The sequence below is a fragment of the Lepisosteus platostomus genome, chromosome 25 (assembly GCF_059453375.1).
Source record: "Lepisosteus platostomus isolate fLepPlt1 chromosome 25, fLepPlt1.hap1, whole genome shotgun sequence".
Lineage (NCBI taxonomy): Eukaryota > Metazoa > Chordata > Actinopteri > Semionotiformes > Lepisosteidae > Lepisosteus > Lepisosteus platostomus.
In genome coordinates this window covers 16188899-16214663 of record NC_142635.1, presented here as the reverse complement: position 1 = coordinate 16214663, position 25765 = coordinate 16188899, and the positions used below count along the sequence as shown (strand labels likewise).

Here is a 25765-nt window from a genome sequence, read left to right as displayed (position 1 = left end):
AAAAATGAGAAGGATGTACCACTGATAGACAAGGATTTATAAATAAATTACTTATTACAGCTAATGATTGCACACCCTATGTGGATAAGCTGTATTAACGTTTCAATTATACTGAAAATAAAGTTTCTCCCTGGTGTCTCCTCTATTTTATCTTTAGTTTTAAATGTTAAGATTTTAAAATAAAATAATAATCAGAAATGACTGTTGGAAACTAACATCTGACCACTGAGTCTCCTACAAATGTTGACATCTTATAAAAGGATATCCCAAGGTCCCTAAAATCTTGTGTTCAGGCAGAAAAGCAACAGATGATTCAAAATTCATTTGTCATCTAGCAGAGCAACTTAAAAACATATTTTGTAGGACAATAGAAATTTACAGTATATTGCAGGCTTCAACTACACATATCTAGAGGCTGTTCTGCTGAACAATCCACTCAGAAAGTTTAAAATTAATCAGTTCTCAAGAGGAAGGGTTTACATCTTACTGAGAGTTTGAAGTGACATTTATAGGTCACTTAAGAGAGAACTGCAGCATCCAGGATGCCACATAAAACAAACATAAGGCGTTTGTTAAGATATGCCACATGTAACAAATCGTTACCCTTGATGTTGTAAACACAGAGATGAGGGTTGGTGTGTCTCTGTCGTTCTAAACCTATTTCAGCAATACCAGATTCTCCAGCACCAGAACAGGTCTTTCCACAGCACGCAAAACTGGCCATCCTGCTTAACACAGGAAAGGTACTGAGATCTTAAACCAGTATCTGCACTTCAAAGTGGACACAGAAAGCCTCGTACAAAGTGGCATTTGGTAAGGAAGATCTGATTTGACTAAATCTGATCCGATATTAGTATTCCCTTTCAAGGTGGTTTGAAAATGAGCGTCGGCGCTTCCTCTCTGCGATTCTTTTGAAGAGCCTAAAATAGCAGCCCTTAAAACAGGAGCCGTGATGAAAGCAATCCACATAACAAACACGCACACGCAAGGCAGTGAAGCTGAAACTGCAGACAGATGCGCACACACAGCCGGGACACAGGCGCATCACACGCAGTGTGGAAAAATGAGACGATGTGAAATGAATGTCACAAGAAGTGCCAGCAAATTGGGAGCCCCTTCTCACTCCACACTGGCTTAAAACCATCCTGGTATCGAATCGTTTATCGCAGAACGCCTCAGTAAATCCGCCAGAGGCGACCAGATTGACCCCATTCGTCAGACTTTATCACAGCGGTCTGACGGTGGGGGGGACAGAAGAGGGGAAATGGGAAGAGTTACAGCACTGACCTGACTCTGGCTGACTAACAAAGGACTCCATTCCTCGCTGGGGCTGGCTTCTCAACGCAGAGAAAATGAAAGACAGAGAGAAAACCAATAGATACAGTTAAACACCATATCAAAACATCAGAAAACCATATGTGCACAGACACAGTATGTCTACTTCTTCCGAATCGAACTGTATGCATCTCATGATCAAACGGGGTCACTGCGTGTCTGCTGGACTGTTAATGTCTGTTAGAGCAGTCAGGTTTTTGCATTGGTTGCTATTAGTTTTTCTTACAACATGCAAGTTGGATTAACACATTATATTTTCATGTAGGACAGCTGCAGATCCGGTCATAAACTGCGAGATTCTTTGCTATGAAGTTAACAGTTTGAACATGCTCTCCCAAACCCACAAGGCTGCTTTCAGGTCCTTTAACATTGAGGTGCTGGCTTTTAATTTTGCTCTTTAAAGGTAAACTGACCTTAAAAGGACTCACAGACTTTTTCCATTATGGTTACTTCAGGATATTTGCAAGCTTTTTTTTTAAAACCAGATTTCACTTAAGAATTAAGCCTAGTTTTGTGAGGAACAAGATTCAGAGCAGGGCATTACTACTATCTGCAAGGTTTCTGTAATTGTACCACTGTCTTCTTCAGACAAGACAATGTCTGAGGCAGGAATACAGGGGCTTAGAATAAACATAAGCAATCCTCTGCATCTATACACTAAAAAAAAGATCACATCATTCCACCCTATTTAAAAAAAACTGGTCAAATATGTGAGATTATGTGCCCAAAAATACTTTTTTGTTACACTATTCACATCACTTCCCAGTAAAAATCTGAGTCTATTCTTATTCTGTATGCAGTGGATGGGATACATTGTCTCCTTAGATTAAAACAACAGACTTTTTTTTCCCCAAACTAAAAATAAACTAATCAAATTAAACCATAAGCCCCTGTCTCATCCCCAGCTATGAGGCAGAAATGTCAAAAGCTGCATGTGCAGCCTGTTGTTTGACCTCTAGCGAAAAGAGGTCAGATTGTTCCAGGGACAACACAGCCTAGCCACTTGTTGTCAGGACAGAACCAGTACATTTGCAAAACATGCCAGACACACAAATACCCACTTGGTCTTGACTGTGGCTGATAAGCAAACGCACATGTGCACAGAGAGTGTAGGCAGTGCTACATATTACAGAACCTCCGGCTGAATATACTTAAAACACCCCAAAATAGCACACACTTTCAAATAAGTTTCATCTGTTCTTAAAACATATTCTGACACAACTACAACATCGTAGCAGGTGTTTTATAGGACACCAATCATGGTAAATAGCGACCCTGATCTTATCAGACTGAATTTATTGCCATATCTTTGCCAAGAGTGCTTTTGGGTTTTCTACCTTCAGACTGACTCCATTGCATACTGTAATTCTAATCACTACTTAACCACAAATCGCTATGCGTTACAGGGACCAGTCGTCCCTAGGACCATCTTATGGAGGCAGCAGTGAGATGACAGGTTCTAGCTTGATCTATGGGATGAATTAAGAGCTGGAAAGGGGCTTGGGCCAGATCAAGTCACTCTGAGTCCTAAACATGTGTTTTTATCATCACTGGCCTGTCAGGTCCTTTATGAAGCACTTTGTACAGAACAAAGACTCATCAATCTCAGATTTGCTGCAGAGGCTCAGTTTCTGCCATTACAGCGCCTGCTATGCTCTCATGTCTCTTCCTCTCTCATCAACCTGTCAGAGTAATTACAGAGTTAGTTCTTCTTCCAGGGAGAACCCATGGAAAAGGAGTTATGAGACAGCAGATAATTACCAATTTTTACCAAGCAGTGGTGTTGGGAAAGCTGTATGTGTTTCCCTGCCTTTGATTACTTGGATTGATAGCTGACAGTAAAATGGTCATGTGCTGCAGACAGTGATAACACAGTTGAGTGGTGAATTACGTATCATATAAACCAGCGCTTTCAAGGACATTTCTTTGATCTGTATAACCTGAACAATCTCATTTTACTTATTAAAAGCCTTTATCCAAAGCAACTTGCAGTCCTATAAGGTCTCTTAACAAAACAGACATAAATGATGGCAAAAGGTGATGACAGTCTGCAATATCTTCCATGTTCTATCATGTGTGCTCAACATTAGTCCCTCCTGTCTCTCCTCATGTTTTTCATATCGAAGCAATCTTAAAACCCGGCTGCTCAAGACATAAATCCCAAGCTGACTGCAAGGAAGTGTGTTGAGGACACGCGTTCAAGCACTGCCGAAGCCTGTCTTGTACTGACCTAATTTCCTCCCATTTAGACCTGAGAAACCTTGTTGTGGGAGAGGTTATTTGGATTGGCAAAAAAACTATCTAAGAAGAATCAAGAACAGCAGGCCATGTGGAAACAAACATAAGATAGGAAACTAACAAGAACTGAAATAACAGGAAAATTCAGATGATATAAACACTTCTGTAATTGTTCTGACATTACAATATACAGCTCTGTGCAACAGCACCCTAGCCCTGGAGCGAAAAGGGGAGCAAACAATCTGATATCATAAGAACACAAGAAGGCCTACAAATGAGACGAGGACATTCAGCCTTTGCCTTTGAGAAATCTGAATTGCATCAGGCCTATTTGTAAATGTCTCTAACACGAGACACATAAGATTCAGAGTAGGGTGTTACTTTGATCCAGGACTGTATCTGGCTGTTCTTCTCTGTGCTGATGCCAGAACCAAACAGCACAAGAGGGAGCAAAGCCCGTGTTTACCATTAGTGTGATACAGGCAGTTTTAACTCGACTATAAATCTACACAGGCAAATGAACAAGACAGTGCCAGGGGAACTCCAAGCATTACACTCCCTGTAAAAAAAATGGCAAAGCACCTCTGTTATTTTATGAATAACAACACTCAACACAAAATAGCATAGTATGTGATAGTCATAAGCAGAGCTTAAGCCAGTAAAACTGTACTGTACCTAATATAGGTTGTGTGAGTGCTGGCTCAGTGTAATTTAGAGACAATGAATAATGATTTCATATTAATATTTCTGGATGGAATTGGCTCACTAGATTGGCTATTGCAGTCTTATTGAGTAGGAGGTGATGTTCTAGGAGTTGCTATTGAAAAACAGAAAATTAAAACGTAAGAAACTTATTGTGTTGAACTTAGTGAACATGGCTTGAGCCGTTTTTAGAGCTTCAGAATCTTGATCTTGGGAGAGAAAGACAGTGGCTGGAGGTGCAGTGTGTTATTTTTGCTAAAAGGGTAAAGGAGGCACGTGAGTGTGTGATGAGAGAGGAAAGTGCTGCTGTGACCTGCTCTGGAGTCACTCAGTACACATTAGTGTGAGAGGTGTATATCACTGCTGTGACCTGCTGCTGGGTCAATGAGTTCACTGCAGTGTGGGGGAGAGCCAGACTCTACACAATAAGCTGTCAGCAGCACAGGCACAAGCAGGAAAGAGACAGGGAAGTAACTGTGCTCAGATCAAATGGGCCACTTCCAGTGACAGACCTGGGATTTAGAGAAACAGCAGAGAACTGTCCCGATTCTGACATCAAATAAGAGCAGCAAACTTCTACCATGCTAGAGTTCGATGTTAACATGCATCACATCTTGCTGTACAGTGCTTGAGGTAGTGCTAAGTGTGCAACTGTTCAGTCATTCAGGGTTATATAGCTGTTCAATTAGTGAAACACCAGAGGACACATTTTCATTACTGCCATATAAATCCACAAGTATAGAGAGGACCTGAGGCCTCTGACCTTTCTGACTCTTTCCAAGCTCCCACAACAAAACAGAAGTGGGCTGCTATGGCTTTGCTCACAAGTGATAAAATGATAAGTCAGGAAAAAACATGTAAAATAACTTCCCACCCATAAATTCATAAACCTGAATAAAGGGGAGAAAAGCAGAGCAAGAAAAAATCATGTGAAACAGCAACAGAGAGAGAAAAGGGCAAAGAGTGAGATAGTGAGAGTCACAGAAAGAAAGGATGTAACAGCAAGAGACTCACAGAGAAAGACGGAGAGAAACAGAAAGCCACCGACAAAGACAGAGAAAAGAGAGGGAGTGGTTAACAAAGGAAGATGGAGAGACACAGGGAAAGAAGAAGGAATGTGGGCTGTATTGATGACAAGGCAACTCAAGCACCAGACTAGAGATGGGCCCTTTACACTTTATAAGGCAGCTGTCAAAACACTAACCACTCTTCATTAGGAAAACCTTCCATATCCGCAAGCAAAACAGGCTTAGAAATAGGATTTAAAACAGCATTCTGTCAGAGTCAAAACAGGATGAAGAGGAGTCAGAGAAAGACATTTATGTGATCCAATGTGTGTTCAGATTGTTTCTCTACATGGAGGCTATAAACCCTGTGCAATTCAGACAGTCTGAATTGCACAGGGTTTATAGCCTCCATGTAGAGAAACAATCTGAAATAAAAATGTTTTGACTCTGACAGAATGCTGTTCCCTATAGCCACACAGAACTGTTACAAATCAAAACTTTGCACCGAGTTTCTGCAGACAACATGCATGTATGTTAATATGCACCAGCCCCTACCAAGGTCGGAATGTTCTGTTTTAAGACATGCAGGTGGAGACTCCATGAAAGCAGAACAACCATCTTTCTCATTGGCACCTGATCGTAGCCACCAGTTACTACACCACGGATGTGTACTATACTCCACACTTGTTTCTTTTTACATCATACAAACGGCTGGTTTTGTCTAATCTGAGTAGACCCCATCCATCTCCCACCCAATCAAGGTCAGACATGACCCCTTATGACAGTACAATGTAGTAAATTCACTTGCTTTTGTCAATTTCCCAAGGTTAAAGCATGGCTGTATCACACATTTAATTCACTTTGCTATAATTTCCCATAGTCTGCATCAAGCTGTTCTATGCGTCTATGTTTTAAATCACTTTCCTGTGGTTAAACCACAGTGAAACCACAGTATACTACAGTATCTTCTGCTTTACCAGGTTACACCACCATAAACTCTGGAGCTAAGCTCATATCCTAAAGACATGGAAAAGTCTTCTAAAAAGTGGTAAGTTGATACCTATGCCTCTTACAACAATAAATATCCATCAAACGGAATGCCTCTGCATTGCACAGACAATTCACTGGAGTCATCACGTCCAGAGGCTGCCATTTCAACAGGGTCAGCAATGCACAAGGCTGTTCCAAAGAAAATACCCTAAAAAAATCACTGGGCCAAATCCTGTATCTTAGATCATGACATCCACCAGGGATTACAGTAGGCAAAGATATCCCTGTGCTGTTGCTGACGGGCAGTATTAATTGTGGTTGGTTATTGTTGGCAAGCTGTGCCGTGAGCCACCTTCATGTCAACAGAAAAGAGGATGGCCACCGTGGTCCCCTGAAGCTCCTCAGCCCGTTTATGATGAAAACTTTGGGTTTCACAATGGCTCCCTCTTAGACTTACACACGGACGTTCCCATCTTGTTCCCTCTGTGTTTGTGTGGACCACGCAGAAGATGGCACCCGTACGGATGTACTGTGCAGTTTACTGTTCTGTGGGTGATTTGGATCATGGGGGGGGGGGGGGTCACCTGTAGAATGACACCCGCAAGCAGCTGTGCATGAGCACCACAACCCACAGGACTACTTAATGGCCTCGTATTATGGTTTTCCATTATTATTTTAATTATTATTAAACTTATTATTCTTCAAGCTGTTTGGAAGTTAAACTCTATAGCAGTCTTCTCAGTGTGGGCAATTGCTCCATCTCATTCTTTTTTGCCATTTCCTCTCTTCCTTACCGTCCACAATATTAACCACTCAACAGTGGCACAACATCACAATATTAAGGTTTTATTTTATGTTTAATTGGTGGGTCCCTTTTAGTAGCAACTGACTGAGAACAGGTACAGAAACTTTCAAAGACTGACAGGCCCTGGACTATACCAATACTTGGCTTCATGTCTTAACTGTTAAGAAAACAAACAAAAAAATACAAGCAAAACATGCAATGTCAATATTAACCAATTTCCTCTCTGATTTTCAGTTCTGTTATAACATGAAAATAAAGTGACCCATTTCATGGATGACTAAATATCTTTTGCTTAAACTGATAAGCCGCTCTGTTCTCCTTGCTGTTAGCTTTGCGTTCACAAGCTTTAAAACTCTCTGACCTCATTGTCAAAGCCTTCGATTCCACTCAGATAACCTTGCACAGCCACTAAAAAGCAGCTTGCAGACCAAAGAAAATAGCTGGACAGATTTCACGTTCTCCCGCCAAAATCTGGGAGACCCTCAATTACACAGAAATGAGACACTAGTTCCCTCATCACGGACTCCTGGTTCTTCGGTCTCGGTTTCCCTTTTCTTCACTTAGCCTCTCCTTATCTTCTCTGTCCTCGTTGCTCTCGATCCCTCTTTCTCATTCTCTTTCCTGTTTTTTCCCTCAGTTTCTCTCCTCTAATTTCTATTTCTCTATCACGGTCATTCTCTCACTTTACTATTCCTTCAGTGCTGCGTCTTCTCTCTTTTCCTCTGCCCTTTCTCTCCTTCTCTCCCTCTCGCAGTCGCTCCGTCACCCAGACCCTCATTCTTTCTCTCTCTTGCTCGCTCTCCTCTCTTTTCTGGCAGCCGCCATTTCAGGGATCCAGCAATCTTGCCGTTATGCTGAAAATGTCCGCGGTCTTTACAACTGCCTCTGCCCAATTCAGCGGGTTTATTTACTCTGAATACTTTATCAAACCATCCAGACATGCACGTACAATAAAATACTTTCCTGTACAAAGATCCTTGCCAGAAAAAGCAGAACAAATGAAATAAAAATGCAAATTAATGAAGAAAACTGATATAGACAAATGGGAGTGCTTCACCATCCCAGCAGGATTCTTATATTTATCAAATCATTTCAAAAGCCCTCTGACTGACTTTGTTACAGTAAATGCATCACTGCGTTTGCTCACTTCCTATCCACATACCACAAGCACAAGGATCACAACAAATATCGTTGTTTGCTGCATAGCAAGGCATGCTCTTGGATGCGAGAGTCAGTTGGGCTGTGATAAAGCCATCAGTCACAACTTTGTTTCTTGGTGCTCCATTTTTACTTGTCATCAGTCTGCTTGTCTAATCCAGAGCCACAGTTTCTTCTTAATTGAACTGGAGACAAAGCTATGAATTGAGAGAGGAGCTGAACTGTTTGTTCTCAGCAGCTCTGAAAAATATTTTGTTACGTTTCGCTAATAGACAGATTTGAAGCTACATCTGAAGTCACGCAAGGTGACAGGTTCGTTGCTCCTCCCTGCCCATATTCAAATACCATACTGATTGCAATGTATTCTCTTTTTAAATGAACAGAGACCTCCTAACAAAAGGATCAATAAAACAGGAAACCTTACAAAAGGTTTAAAGCAGATCACCTGGTGAAACCTCAGGGCAGGAAAATCGACAGACAAATAACAAAACCAATAACAGTGTTCTGCAGAGTGGCCACTTCTGGGGCCAAAGCTCAGTGCCCATTATATCAGATCACACTCCAGCCAAGCTCCAAGAAAGCTAATGACAGCCTCACCAGATCATAAATTCACTCTGCTTTCGCAAAGGGTGACAGTGCACCTTTCACTTCCAGAGCAAACATCACAGGTCCAGACTGAATTCATCTGAGTCTTGCCCCAGTAGTGCTCATCCTGCCCCACTGCCTGCACTGAGAGGCAGTCTGCCAGTCTTCCAGTAAGCTCTACCAACTGCATCCCAATAAGCAGGGTAGTCTGATGGAACCTGTGTCAGACGAGGGGGCATGTTTGAAATCGTGCTTAAATTCTCAATTCATCTTCTGACGTACTAGAAGAACGAAGAAGGGATAGAAGCAATAATCGTAATAAAGAGTCACATTAGACAGTTATTAGAGGTAGGTAAGAAATTTGAACACATTTCTTCTGTTGCATTCTTCAAAGGAAGCACTGGACAAAAAGTGAAACAGATAAAACTGAAATAATTTCTTGACTTTTGTGTACATTAAAGTGAGGGTAAATAGTTTTGAATAAAAGCATCAAGACAAACAACTAGCAAATAAATTAGCAACAGCTAATAGAAAGGTTAGCTTTGTAAAAATATTATATATTTATAGAAATCTCTATGTTCACTTCCAGATCGAGAAAGTTTGGCATGTTGTAAAAGGCACAGCTCTGCTGACAGAGAATGGCTTTGGGAGGGGCTATGGGAGGAACAACCCTCATTACACACCCGCCTGAGGATTTTATTGCTGATAACAGGCTGTGTTTTTATGAGGGGCCAGCCTACCTGACTACACTGACAGGTTCAGACCATCTGTTTGGCGATTCTTAATGCCTTGCAAGGAGGCGGCAGTCTTGTAAATGAGTTTAATAGCTCATCACCTCATAAACTCTGCACAAAAGACACATCGTCTGTCGCTGCATTAAAGACCCTCTCCAACTCACTCATACTGAAGGGATTTCAGAAAAGGAGCTCCTCTCCACCTTCCAGCCTCAGCAAATGTAATCTAACAGGACAAATGCTGGCTCATTGCAGACAACTACAGTTGTTCAACCAGGGCCACTAGTCATTGTAGGGATAGGCTCATTAGCCAATTAGTAGCTTGATCAAGCCTAGTCAAACGATTCCCCTTGAGTTTCACCGTTTCACCAGCATAACTACCAGTGGCAAACTTAAATGAGTGTTGTACAGTATTTTGTAAGTCCTACTATTTGCATTGACAACCTTCAATTAGTGGCTCCTCTTAGCCTCCCAGTCAGTTCTTAAATTGTTCATTATGAGGGATTTTTGACCGCTCCTGCATGCAGAACCTCTCCAGCTCCCTCAGGTCATGCAGGCAGCTCTTCCTCAGCTCACACCACAGACATTCTGCTGGAGACTGACGACAAGAAAACAGATTCTTATTGTTTCTAGCTTTTGATTTGTTGCAAAAACCCATTTGGGAACAACAAGTGAAACTTTACTTGATTAAAATCAAAATGTGACCAAAATGAAAGGATGTCATCCATGCATTTATTCTTTGGGACACTTACGCTGACTGGTTTGAGAATCTAGCCTAGAAAATACTCAAAGCCCACAGCAGAGCTCGGTGCCTTTCAGGGCTGTGTGAAGCACTGAAACCCCTCCCAGCACCAGCGCCATGGCTAATCGCCCCAGAGCTCAGAACCTAAGGGAAGGGCTACATCGCTGTAGCAAATACAGGCACAAGAGGTGGTGCAAAGATTTATGAGGTGGGCTCAGAGCTGTACTTACAACTCTCGCTTGTAATGAGATACACACACCAACACACCATAAATAAGTCTCCAGTCAAACCAAGGCACGGGAAACTCTGTTCTTAACCCTCTACCCTGCATTTTATCACTGGACCCACACCGCAACATCAAAATTGTACACTTACAGCACCCTCCAAATGTATTCATACAATTTATGAGCTGTACTCTAGGTGTACTATCAGCATCACATTTGATACAAACAAATCAAATCCTAAAGACTTGCATGAGTCGCAATATTGTATGCAGAATAACATGTTATTTTTTTTTACTCTGGCAATCAGTATTTAAACACAGATAAAGTTTAATCACTTATTCCCTTTAGCCTCCTAATCACTTCTTAGGAGGGATATTTGACCACTCTTCCATGCACACTGCCACGTTGATACCATGCATTTACTGGGCCATGGTTTCCTATATTTTCACATACACTACCAGGGTTTTTCCAGGTTGTTGCAATGCTTTCACTATTGTGCTTTACTAAACACATTGCTATATCCCTCGTACACCATCAAAGTAAGAGAGGCTACCTGCTTCAGCAGGAGAATTGTGTACTAATAGATTTAGTCTGCATGAATAGACACAGTCCTCAGCATAGTCTAATCTAAAAGGTTCAATCATTTCAAGTGATTACTCGGGTCATCCACAAAATAAAAGCCTGCAAATCTCTTTGCAGTAGCTGTAATCCGTTAGATACTAAGATGCTGGTTTAATGAATCCAAATGTATAATTTTACTTTTGAACACAATATGATGTTTTCATCTAGTAATCAGTAAAGCCTCCGTGGCAATTAATTAAGGGTGCAATTTAGGAAGAAGGTGTCAACAGAAAAAATAACTAGCTTTTGGCAGTAAATCCCAGAGAGAGGGACAGTAAAGCTGGGTTGTGTGCTAAGCACTGACCCTACTCAGGTCAGGGTCTGAGCTTTTATTTGAAGGATACTGAAATTAATCCACCACTAGTACAAATGTATCAGGATGGCTGGCACACATACATATAGATACACAAACGAAACATGACACTCTGGGTTCAATAAAATATTTTTAGCATCAATATTGAATACACTTAAAAAGCAGGATACACATTCTCAATTCCATTATAATTTTCGAAACTGTCAAAACTTTTGGCACAAATAATCCTTCATCGGGATTTTGTACTCTTTTGGTGCTTTCTTTTTCCCTTTGATGACACATAGATATCAAGAAACAGTCCTGGACCAGTGTTTTCATTTTTGATAAGCATATACAGTATACAGCAACTGAAATGTGATCATCCCATTCCACTGTATACAAATCAGGCTGCTGAGTGGCACATCTAGAGCAGCAGCCTTGAACAGAGGTAAGAGGTTGGGCTGCTAGCATTTACACCGCACAGTATGACATCAGGGTGCTTGGATTATGGGCGTGAAAAGTCATCACAAGCATACTCCTGAGTGAACCTTCACACAGTATAACATACCTTATGGGAAACCATGGCAAAGCGAATGCTTGTGTGGTATAAGCATGGTTAATTCAATTAACTACCTCACAAACACCTTGAACGCAGACAATGTTAAGTTGTCCAACCAACAATCATCAATCCCAGTGTGCCAGAAGCACCTGAGACTATAACACATTCACGCCGGAGAGGGGTTTTATCTAGGTGGCCAGGGAGAAGCTGGGGCCGGTCAGCATTTGCTGACTTGCCACACATTGATCACTGCTATGCCAGGCTGGGCATTTCTACATTTTCTTTTTCTAGATTTTCTCAGGGGTTGTCATCACCACAGCAAGACGTTATCAAGATCATTTAAAAAAAAAAGCAAAGACAGAGCAGCAGAAGTAACTCTCCATCCTGTGGATTAATGTTTTTTATATAGTTTGGTATAGATGTGTTGATGCTGATAGTATTCTTTTTTTACATAAAACATATACATTCAAACAAAATAAAACAGAAAATACAAAAAGAGGGGGCATACCAAAACACAAAATAAGTGTTAAATTACGTTTTACACAATTTCTAATTGTCTACTGCACCCCTGTTACTATTACAATACCGAGAGAGCATCTCTACGTATTTTCCCCCATTTTTACTATCTTTTTACAAATACATGTTTATTTGTAATTCTGTGGGTAATTTTCTCCTTCTATACAATTTCTCAAGATATATAATGAAATATCAGATATGTTTCAGTCATAGAGACCTTCTGCTTTAAACTATGCGTCTGTCAGGCTTTTTACTGTTTAATGTTTTGGGACTAGAAATGTACCAGAATTTGATAAGTTTTCACAGGCATTTTTTTTTTAAAACTATTTCTATTTCTAAACTGGTTGTCCCAAAATCATATCACCACAAATTATCCAACATATAGACAATCCTCTACATTGCTTCTCTCATTCCTTAAGTAAGGAAGCAGTTGGAACAAAGCTGTATTGTGTTGTCAGTTCTCGTGCTCGGCTTGCTCACCTGACAGAACTAGGAAAAACAACACTGGAACAGGAGGATAAGCAAGGCACCTGAAGAGTGTAAGCAAGATGCATTAAGAGAATTAAAAATAAAGAACAGCATCAAGAGCTCATTCCAACATCTTAAGTCTAGAACAGGAGAACACTAAGCTTGTCTCACATTAGTTTATTAAAATAAAAAAAATGGTTTGCAGTCAAAGTTGCCCTAGCTTACATTTAAAAAACAGAAGTCATAATAAGCAAGCAGTGGGTTGCTAAGTCCCTCTTTAGGGGGAGGACTCATGATTTTATTTTACATTTTAAACTCTAAAAGTCTTCTCCCTCAAATCAGACTCTCTATAACAACACAAAACCACGAGCTCTGGGGGAGAGAGGCAGCAGTGGGCCCCGCCTGGGAGCCACAGGCCGCCCTGCTGCGGTGAGGGAGCGAGCCACAGAGGGATCCGACAGAAACCGCAGTCAGCCGCTGTGCCTTGAGGCTCTGCAGAAACCCCACAGGGAGAGCAATGAACACAGCCGTCAAGGGCTCTCGCACCCAGGCCACAGCATCGTCAGAGACACCACTCTCACTTTCTCCCGCAGGAGAAAACAAAGCAGATGGAAGGAAAACTTTGCTTCTCCTCGAGAGAATGATGTCACAGGGCCTCCGTGATGTGTCATATTGATTTAACCCCTTCCTCCTTGCAGGGAGCAGGCACTACTATCTTTGTTCGTGAACTAGATCGAGTTTCTTCTGTTTGTTCTGCTCTTACTGGATTTCTTCTGGATTATTACTGGCCGTGACAAATACTTGTGGTTGCCACCTGTTTTAACACCAACTTTGCCAGCGTAACTGATCACAGGACACATGACAGTACTTTCACAATTCACATGATCTGTGTGAATGATGAACTGATGCCAAAATGGCTTTGTACATCATCACATGTCAGTTTCCATTCAACACCAAAGTACAAGTCAGTGTACAAAACTGTTTACCGACATTTTGAGAGTATTTTTAATTTGTTGTTTAGGGTCGAGGTTTAAAGATGCTGTTGGTCCCTAGTTTGGGTTGCCCAGGATTACTTTGCCTTGTGAGACCTGTTAGTGCTGGAATCCTATTCAGCTTCTTTTCTGTGTCAGTGTTAAATCAGACAGCCTGAAGGTTATGTCCAAGTAGGCCCAAGTACTTCACAGACAGGTTTGGCTATTTTACAAAATGTAAAAGCAACACCTTCAGCATTAAAGTAGCTCGTATCACATGCCTTTCCAGTTTAACTCATTCCTAGATATGGATCCATCTGCATGTTCTTGTTGACCCTCTGCTTCTTAGAGTGCTAGCCACCTGCTCTGGTATAGTCTGCAGCACTAAATGCTCTCCAGGTTGAATGTAAGAAAAAAAGAGGGAAAAGCAGACAAGCAATGCAGGCTTCAACACACAAGCCTGTGGTCATGGCTTGTATGATGCTAATTTTTATACTGTATCTCTATCACTAGTATTTAAGGTTTATTAAATTATTAAGAACCTACTAAAGATTCTAAAACAGGGCTATAAAGTTAGTTTAAGCCAATATTTTATTTTTACTGTTTTTGGAATACAGTTATAACAAATTCCAAACACTTTAAAGCTTAAATGTGCTTGAATTAATAGTGAAATCTTGAGAACTGATTTGGTAGTGTATGTTTCTCCCGGTGTCGTGTTGTCTTCTGTAGGGCAAAGTGACACTGTGCCTCCTACAAGGTCCAGGTTGTGCTAAAGCTGTTGCTAGCTGGATGGTTGTTTGCGACTTGGCAAACAGAGCACAGATCAGCACTGTGTAAAGAACTGTATCTCAATATTTTCAACACGCTGTTTAAAGAAAGAGCTTAATGTTCCCTTTAGGCATTTCACAAAAATCAGATTCTTGAAAACAAGTCACATGTCACTCTGTTATTCAGGGTCCTGGTAATCTATCATCTCATAAAACAACAAGCAAAACCACAGAGAGCCACAATTATGCAATTATGCCTCAGCTCTGCATCAGTCATTATATACCAGTCTCCTTAGTCACTGTAGCAAGAAAGCAAGAAGGATGATTTGGGGAGGCTGGAAACTCAAGAGTGCAGCCAAAGCACAGTTTATCAACAGCATAACATGCCTCTTACCCAGATTTCACAATCTGATGTGGTTATATCGTATTGCAAACATGAACTCTACCAATTTTTTTTTAAATAGTGCCTTTTGGGGGTGAGAACCTCAATAAAGACTGGGATTACAGAGCCCCAGGATGGAAGCCATTCAGTTGGCATGTTTTAAAATCTTTGGTAGGATACTGACAGGTCTTGGATACATGGATGCAGTGTTGGGCCTAAGTACAGTATATGACTGCACTGAAGGAATATGTAGCCAGTGGATCACCGGGTATATGCTCTGTGGAGTATGAGATAAAAAGGTGAAAGGCTCAAAGAAGATGTGAAGCCTACTGATTTGCCCTTGAGCCCGCTTCAATGTCTAGCACTTTACAATTTACTTCGGAAAGACACGGATGTTTATGTTGACACATCGCTTACATCTTACAGGCAATGTGGGGAAGCAAAAACAATAAAAACAGAAGACAGATAAAAGTGTAGACATTAAATCACAGGATGTCATTTTAAAATTGTACAATGCACTATTCAGGCCTTATGTAGACAAAAAGACCCGAGCCTCTGTAGTCTTGAACAGAGAGTATGAGGTGAACCGATACAAGTATTCAAAATCCTCAAGGACATTGACAAAGCCAATCCAGAAGACATCTTCAAATTTAACAGTGAAATACCAACCAGACACTAGTGGAAACTATATGGAAGTAAGGACAGGAAGCATTTCTTTACCCCAAGGATTTTGGAAGTGTGGAACAAGCGACCCAGCCACGTGGTTCAAGGACCAGCGGGATGAGATTAAGGGATCAATTTACTATTGACTACCAAACAGGCTGGAGGGGCTGGATATCCTCCTCTCATCTGGGCACGCACACAGGCACAACTTACAGACACCTATTACCCCAGCCAAAATATCTCTAGAGGTTGGGAGAAAACTGGAACACCCACTGAAAAACAGAAAAAGAAGCTGGGGAAACATGCAAGCTCCATACGTCAGGCTCTCCTGTCTGGAGCTGAACACAGAACCCAACATTGTGAGACACCATCGCAACCACACCATGCCATCCTGTACGGTCTACGGAAGCCTTATAGTTACAGAAACTAATGTTAAACTAAAGTTATGCCCAGAACTACTCGGAAAAACAAAGAAAACAAATGAATTTATTTACCTCATTTAAGACATCAAAATTTGATCTTAAACTGTATAGTAAATTAAGGAAAAACTTGTCTTTTGCCTAATCCACATAATCCTCCAATCATTTTAAAATATTCATAGAACAGGCCTTACCCAGTACTTTAAACATATTAAAGCTGACAGCTATTTAAGTACTTTTTTAAAAGACTACCCAGACAGAGCCATTATTTACGAATACATAAAACAATTCATTCAAAATTCTGATTTCAGCAAATGAAGCACTATACCACTGGAATAGAGAAAGCTGGGCAAACAGAGCTTTGCCAACACTGACTTACTCATGATCAGCAGGGTCTCTGGAGTGTTTTCATTAACAATACAAAGAGAGTGACCTCACTCCCCGACCTTTCACCTCCTAAAGGCTGGTTTCAGGAGGACACAAGAGGAAATCTTTGCAAGCTCTCAGCTGAGTCACATCATCCATTTCACACTCAAATCCAACTCTTCAAAAAGGGCTGCATTTCAAAACTCAGAAATCAGTATCTTAACTGTCCATCTCAGACAGAAAACTGAAACATAAAACTTACCAGATTTCCTAATCTCCTGGGTTTGTTAGCTTAATTGGTAAGTGGGATATATATTCACATTGCGTCTTACAGCATTTGATAGGTTAGTAGATCTGTGGGTGGACTGTTTTGTGGGTTTGGTATTTGTTGAGATTTCAGAACTGTGGTTGTAACGCTGGCGAGTTGTTTAGAGAGCGTGAACTGTGCAGTTAAATAGTTTGTTGACTTCAACTAGCAGAAGACTTTTCAGTTGTTGACTGAACTGCAGATGTTCTTTTTGAGGTTCTGGCTTGTTTGGTGAGCTCTTGGGTTTGGTTTTGAGTGATGTTGGTGAAGTGGCCTGCCTAGGAAGTTGTTCAACAACCTGTCCAATCTTATCTTCAACCATAAAATCAAACACAGAGAAGAACAGTTCTAATAACATTTAATAGCCACTTCAGGGCAGAAGACTGCTTGCACACTGGGCTCTGGTCTCTGTGACTCTCCTGATCCCCCGACCCCCTTACACGTTCACCAGCTGCACATTAGCAGAATGTCCTCCTGCTTCAGAAAACATCTTCATCATAATTCAATGGAAAAAGAAAGGCCATATCACCCGGTGGGTGGGTTATTTTTTTTCCAGTTCTGCGCACGACAAACCTAGGGTTACTTGTGGCTTTCTTTCAGCATTCTCACTCCATGAAATTAGAGCCCCTAAACCCAACTGAAGCCAACTCAGGCACTCGCGGTCAGTGCTAACACCACACTCAAAGACTGGGAGGGGGGTGACATTTTTGAGATCTCTACAAGGGTTCACAGGGCAGTCAGTGCCACGCCACGTCATTGCTCAATGATAAATGATTGCTCACCCCCTGTATTAGTTCTAATGCCTGGGTCAAGGGTCAAGGGTCAGGGGCCAGGGGCCAGGGGCCAGGCAGTGTTCAGTATGGGACTAGTTAAATTCACCTACCTTGCACATGAGGGACAGACCAGATATTGCTTTCGTCCAATTTGTCTTGTATTTGGCGTTATATCCCGTGGCACATATGAATTTCTAAGTGCATGTACAATAAATATATACTGTATGTAGTTTAGCAGAACAACTGTCAAGTTGTTGTACAATTTATGGGCCAACCTTGCAACTGTTCCCAAGAACTTCCTAATGTAAGCAATGGTCCGGCGCTCATGGCTGACAAGCGCTGTGCTTGGGACTGTGCTGACAACCTGTTGGTACTGGGCTGCCCACACCCCCCACACTCTCACGTTACTATTTTTACCAGGGATTCACTTTTCCTTTGGAGTCCAGTCTGCATCAGTTTACAGCTCCACATGTCCCCACGCACAAACTGCCTTCTGTCACACCTCAGCACCAGCTGGCTGCAGGTCGGCTTCTGCTTGTTATGGAAATTTTTATGAAGCAGTTTTAAAACATTCACTTGTGCAAACATGCAAAAAAGTTCATTCAACACTCCTGTTCTGGCACTGCCAATGCTCCCTTGTTTGTCTAAAGCATCCCCTATCTAAAGTACACTCATCAATGCTTATACAATATCGGTGAGATGAGCATCACTTTCAGAAGTATTATTAATAATGAGTTAGTACTTCTCCAAATAACTGCTTTTATTGAACCACAAAAGCCAATATTTTTGCAAACTTATTTTTAAGAAAAAATGCACTATGTGGACAAGTTGACAAATGTATTTCTGAAACAGTAGCTTGGATGAATAAAATATCCTTTTCTTGGAAGCACACAGCACCTATGGCCTGTCTTGCTAGTGAAGCCCTGAACAGTGCCCTGCATTCACAAACCTCAGTGCAAAGCAAGACCTAGACCTATACTTCATTCAAAATGATGTCTAAAGAAGCAGAACAGAAAGTGTAGGCAATAAGGACAGAAAATGTCTTATACTTTGCTGTGTGCAGTTGGCTCAGCATGTTAGTTCAAAGCAAAACCACAACTTCAAAGCTCCAGCACTGCCTAAGTAAACTCTTGCAGAAACAAAACTACTTTTTTGCCAGTATGAATCCCAGCCAAACACACTCATACAGAGCCGGGCTATCTCCCAGATATATTTAACAGTTCCACAATTTTACACGCAGGACACTAATCCAGAGTCTAGTTACTGTGAGGCCAGTGCCAATCCTTAACTTCCAAAAACTAACACTAACCTGTGAAAAGGTGCAGATACACGCACATTTTCCCCACTGGCATGGGATTCTTTTCTGACTGTGTCCACGTGGCGTGACTGGGAAAACTTGGAGAACTGGAACAGCTCCTTCACTGCGCTGTGCTGGACAGCCATATCTGACATGCTAATATCGAAACAAAAGAAGCACTGGGGTTGCTTAGGAGGAAACGCGACTGGACTGTAAGGATCGAGAGCAAAAGAAAAATCACAGGCTGGAAGGAACAAGCACTGCTGCTCAAATGTCAACTCATGCAAAGAGCAAAGTTAAAAACTGGCTTTTCATAGTAACTGACCTAGTGTATTTCCTCCAAAGCCAATTCACTGTCTATAGATTTTACAGGGCTAGCAGCTTGCTACAGATTTTTTTCACTTATGATTACATTCTAAGCTAATTAAGAAAGCACAATTTCTTAACACATCACGTTTCTCACTCCTACCCCCACCCCAAGAACCCGAAGTACTGACCCAGAAAGCAGTCCACAGGTTACTCTTCTCGTCTCTCTTCCTCTCTCTCTCGCTGGGGAAGTTGGTGCTCCAGATTCTCTCCTCTGAGCTCAGCCAATGAAAACGGAACTGTGCGGCTTCACTACCGCTAGTCACTACATTTCATTTTCCTTTCTTCCTTTAGCTACTAGTCCAGTGTAGATGCAACACCCCCTCATGCACTCGAGAGCACACACACACAACACAGAGAAAGAAAAATGAGAGCGAGAGGGAGAGAGAGAGTTATGCACAAAGTCTCTAGCCTGCTCGCGTTTCCAGTTCAAATTTAGAGGCTTGATTGTCAGGGCTGAAATACACGCAGTGAGCATGCTCAGAGTTGAAAGACACGCTTTTAAATGAACATTACTTCCTTCCCAGTGGCTCCTCTCTTGTGTGGAAATCCAGCCCACACCCCCCTCCTTCTCATTTTCAGAAAAGCAGGAATGCAGCTTTAGCCAAAGTCCAGACAGCATGCTCCTATCTAGACTGGAGCCCCCACTATATCAATAACTCTGTGAGCTGCCACACTGGCCTCAGGGAAAAGGGTCATTTTGACCAAACAACTTGCAGTCTAACTTTCCTCGCTCAGGTGCTCCAGCAGTGAGGGCCTTAACTCTTTCCCTGCCACATGCAGACTGCCGAGTCCTTTCCCTGAAGAACTCTGTTCTTTAAAAACAAGCGCTGTTTCAGGGGAAAGCCCTTGTGTTTATTCCGCACGATGCAGAAGCAAGTATGAGGGAAACGAAAAGTCCTGAATACAGGCTGAAATGTGTGTTACCACACAAGGAGTTTTCTTTCTGCCCCAAAAAATCCTGGGTGTGCATTTATGTATGTATACATTTAAATTCAATTTTGATTTGCAGAAATGTCAAATTAACATGTAGATTCAATAAGGCCTGCAATTTTACAAATAAATGAATGTAGTTAAGAAATGCAGGTCTTACAGTGTCTTTCTAAAGGACAGAAGATGATCCATGTGGACTTTACCCAGGAGTAAAGTAAAGAACATGGGCCATAACCTTGGTACTGTCAGTTACATTAAAGACTATTCAAGAGGTTTACAAACAGTACTGTCTCCTTTAAAATGTGACAGCTCTGAACCGAATACCAATGCTGAAATCTTTTAATTTAGAACCAGTCAAACAAACAACAAATACTAAATACCTAAAATGCATTCAAACAAGTATGTAAGCCCTTTAATCTTAAAATATTAAGATGTATATAACCGCTATATCCAATAAAGAGCCTATCCTGGACAGGACGCCAGTATATACACAGATACAAACACACACACTCATGCTTAGGCCAATAAACCTTCACGTGTGTCTTTAGTTTGTATGAGAAAACCCACACAAACCAAGAGAGAACATACAAACTCCATGTAAATAGCACCCTAGGTCCGGAATTGAACCCAGGGCCACAGCTCTGCGAGGCAGCGATGCTGACCACTGCAACACCATGCTGCCCTATTCATGGGTTATGTCAAAGCTATAAAACAGTTTACAGAAGTGTACTTTAAAAATCATCATACATTTGCTTTTCATGTCATTCCACACACTGATGTATGATGAAAATGGGTCCTGCCATTGTTTTCCAGATGTGATTTTTACTGTAACAGTATAAATGATTAGGTTAGAGAGACGTATATTTCACCATTCATTTGTAATCTTGGGTCTCTTTAAATAAGCATTCATTTCAGGCCAGACAAGGAATATGTCCGAATACCATCAAATTTTGCCCTTAATTTTCACAATGATTAAACTGAAAATAATAATTATAACAACCTTTACTTTGTATACCATCTCAAAGCACTGGTGTAAAACAACATTTATAAGGACAGCAAATTGCAGAGTAAGCATATAAGAAACACAAGCACTTAGAGGTACAGCAGAAGATACAAGGTCATTAGAAAATGGAGCAGACACAGACATCTAGATTTAAATGCACTCTGCTATTGCTCCGATATCCTTGGTAAGACTCCCTGTCAGTTTTGGGACATGGCAAGAGAAAGCTCCGTCACCCACAGAATGTAAACGAGCTCGGGGGACATATGGAAGACTAGAGTCAGACAAACAAAGGCTGCAAGGTGGGGAGCAGACAGATAAGTCAGGCAGGTGCTGAGGTGCCAAATCATTATAAAGCCTTAAAGGTGAGAATGAGGATTTTGAAGTCGACTTGAAATCTGACAGGAAGGCAGTGCAAGGACTCTAAGACAAGCATATATGACCTGATCAGGATTCTGGCTACCGAATTCTGAACACTAATGGAGTTTGTTCAGTGTGGATTAAGATACCCCGGCAAATAGTGTGTTGAGGTAATCGGTTCTAGAAAGACAAAAGACCAAATTTTATGCTATAGTCAAAGACAACATACAGCAGGATGTAGTCTGGCAATATTTCTGAGATGGAAGAATGACGGTTTTACAAAATGGTACATACGAGGGTCAATAGTAAAGCCAGGATCAAACATCACCTCTAAATTCTTTCAATTTTGATTGAAATGCAAGCACAATGTCATCCACAGGTTACTGCACTGGCTTTACCTTACTTAGTGGGAGATGCCGAATAGCACAACCTCAGCCCTGTTGCAGTTTATATATCATCTCTCTAATTGCATCACTGATATTTCAGACCATGTGATCTTAATATCTGACCAAGTGGGAACATGTAAATGCACCATGTAAAAAATACGGGGCTAGTATCGAGCACTGGGGACCACTAGACTTAAACCCTACTTCAGAACAAAAAGACCCCCAAAGAGAAAAAAGGTTTTGGCGTCAGTAGGATAGTTAGTGAACCACTTAGGAGCAACACCAGAAACTCCAAACACCGTCTCAAGAAAGGAGAGTTAAATGTCATGATTAACAATATCAAAAGCAGCACTTACAGTAGGTCAAGAAGAATGAGGACAAACAGAACCGGAATCCGCTGCCATAGGAAGACTGTTAGTAACTTTAAAAAGGGGAAATGCAAAGCTATTTTTATATTTTAGGGTTATAATGAACTGCTGATGAAGAGTGCATTTCAAACCACAATAATACTACCAAGTACACGGTAACACTTACAACCTCCAATTTACATCACAAAAAAGACAAAGGTTCAATATAGCGCCATTTTGCCATCATTGTCTGCAAATTCAAAATGAGGCAAACAAAAACGTCCGGTGATGCGAAAGCAGCCCTATTAGATTGTAAACATGCTTTAGAGCAAGTGAATTTCGATTCTATATTAATAGTAAATATTTTCATGAAACCTACAAGGTGACATGTTTTTGACACTTCTAAGTATTGCAAAAAAGGGCAACCAACAAAAAAAACTCATAATATCGGATTATAAAATAACAAACAATTGATAATTGTTAGGAAACCATGTTCCTCATGTACTTACAGCGACTAGTGAACAGGAAGGGCTGCTTTCACATCACAATTCAAGCGAACTCTCGCTCTCGCTTATGGGAAAACCAGCGGGTTGTGACTACACTATACAGTTCTTCCACAATGTTCTCAATTCCACACTTCATTAGAAATGTGTTAAATTTTGCAATATTGTCAATAAACTTGTTTTGTTACCGATATTTAATAACCTGTATGAGAAATTGGGACTGCCGTTCCCCTTTAAACAAGGGTGGTTTCCGTGCTGTGTAATTGTATGAGACCGGATTGAAGAGGTTATCTTCACTGACGTGATCATTAAATTGAACTGCAACAGCACGTTCAAGAATCTGTTCAAAACATTACAAAAAAAGACAAAATTAACAGTTCTACAAGTAGCATGGGTTTTTTGGTGAACTACTGTACTTAGTATAATTGTTTTTCTTCAAAGTTTTGATCTGACTCAGTTTAAGAATGCAATTTGTGATGAGTGCAATACCATACCTTGTTTTTATTTTCTGTTATCTAACCTGTTCATATTTCTAGTTTTTCACTTATATCACTAAAAATAATTTTGGATGGACTTATCCCAATGATTTAAGATCTGTTTAAACCAGTGAAGTGTAATTTTTTATTTCAGCTGGTTAAGGAATCAGATCTTTCTGTATTGATCTGTGGCAAACTCAGCAAGAAAGAAGGCAGAAGAAATCTCCATGGGAGATTCAACTAGTCAGAACTGCTTCATATCAGCATGAACGTTTCACAATGTTTTTAAGCCTTTGAGAAAAACTTTTGGGAACACTCAAAAACTGATATTTCTAGTCAGGCAGTATTGATAGAAGTGAATGTGAAAAACACTAGAAAAACAGCAAATACTTTGAAAAACTATGTACAATCACTCAATTGGAAAATGAAGACAAAATTAAAACAAGAGTTTTGAAAAATTATAAATGATTGAAATTTTCTATAACAGTATATTTGTCTATGGTGCTTTATTTAAAAAAAAAATCAAAGGCCTGTCAGTTTTACATACTGTACTTCATTGATAGCTTTGCTGGTGAAAGTATCAGATCTAAAATTACCAGGCCTGTTCCCTGTATTGTAACAAGGCTACTGGCATAGTACGTTGTCATGCTATTTATTACAAAAAGTTCCCCATTTAAAATAAATTAATGATAGCCCTTCTCCAGTCCAGCATCTTATAAGCATGGGCAGTCAGGGTCATAAGAGTCCGGGACCCTTTGTTTTGAGGCCTGGCAACAGCAACAAGATAATCTGAGCTGATGAGGGTGCATGCCCAATCCCCAGCTCTCACTGGAGACCCATCTGAGTCTATTCACCTCAGCTCATCATACCAGAACATTTTTTAAACCTTCACAATGCAGACAGGCAGGAAGCCTAAGCAAGTGAAAAGTAGGTCATCCTCAGAGTGCTGCAAAAAAGGCGAATGTCAGGATGATCACAGCATTTTGCAGCTTTTCCTTCCCAAGCGTTTCTGGACCCTGTCCAGGATGTGGCTTCTCACCAACCAGCAGAACGCTGGAGGGGAGGTGCAGAGGATGATGCAGCCTGGGCCTTGCATGCAAATGTGCAGCGGATCAGCGCCACTGCTGCCCTGCCACACGACGCTTCTCAATTTCAGGACTGAGCGGGGTACAGATGAAAGCTTCGTAACCGAAACCAACAAAAATTCACATTTATGGGTGGTTTCTCTGATGCTCTTCTTGCCTTACGTTTAGTATAGCCCTATTTCAAGACGAATCGCTACCAAAAAATTCCGACCTGGTGCTTGGCCTATACGCACTATTATGCCTAAATGCAGAAATTCTAGTAGGAATTTTAATTTTTCTGTATGTGATTTGAGAATTCAGCAGTATGTTTTGTATATATTTATTCCAGCACGGTTGTTGTTTTGGTACAGGTTGCACAAGGAGAGACTCCTCTTTGATGAAAAGTCTGTCAGCCCAGAGAGGGCTGTGAAGTGATGAAAAGGATAGTTCTGCATCTACTCTGTTGACAGGCACTGTTCAGCACCTCAGGGTAACTATCACAGAAGCTAGAAAACATTCCTGCTGCTCACACTCTTAACTCTGCCCCAGAAAGATTTCCAAACTAGGTCAGCAAATTCATACATGGATAGGTCCAACTGAAGGCAAGTGTAATGGTACCCCTCTTCTTAAACCTCAGCTATCACTAGACCAGTACCTTCATCTGGTAACTCCTTGCAATGCTGGTAAAAAAAAGGTAAAGTCTACATCAGAGCCAGATTCACGGAGGACAGCAGCTCATTGGGCCAGAGCTCATCCTGATGTCTGTATTGTTAAGAGGATGATAGACCACATGACTACCCCATCATGGGACATCAGTCCATCTCAGCAATGCTGGTCCTTACTCATTCAGCTGGGTGGACAGGAGCAATCGGGATAAAAATACATAGATCAAGGGTGCAAAATCTGTGTCTGCAGCAGTGTCACAAACCCACAAACCTTTCAATTTGAACCCAAAGGTTTTTTACCACTACACTATGCTGCCACCCCACCCTGCAGGACTGTACTCAATTTCCACCAGGTCATTTAAGGCCCCAAAGCTCTACGCTCACAATCCACTGCTCTCCCTAATCTAAGGCCTGCTGTCGGTGTCTGTGAACACCACAAACATCATGTCTGACTGAACTCAGATAAGACTGCAATCTCTAAGTATAGTGAGCCATTTCCATATGACTGGCCTTCTGGTTGTGCTGCAGAGGCTACACCATTACAGGCCAACTGCTGAAACACATAACTTATCAAAGGGTTTGCACCTGCACAGATAGCTGCTTTTAGTGGGTACCACACTTCAGTACACAAGAAAGACCCAATTTACAATAACAACACCAGTAATGTCCCCTGCTGAGGACAGGTCAATCTGATAAGGAATGCTGGGGATGTGTGAGGTTATTATAAAGGGTGAAATCAAATTG

The 25765-nt window shown here is 41.2% G+C and overlaps 1 protein-coding gene across 2 annotated transcripts in view; it reads right to left on the bottom strand.

Moving 5' to 3' along the window:
* Positions 1-25765, bottom strand: part of LOC148641239 (uncharacterized) — a 120294-nt gene that overhangs the window by 80346 nt on the left and 14183 nt on the right. For both annotated transcript variants that reach the window (XM_088619093.1, XM_088619094.1), the window contains exon 4: positions 1288-1334. In XM_088619093.1, coding sequence (XP_088475219.1) covers positions 1288-1334 — 47 coding nt within the window. The remainder of the gene's footprint in view (positions 1-1287; positions 1335-25765) is intronic.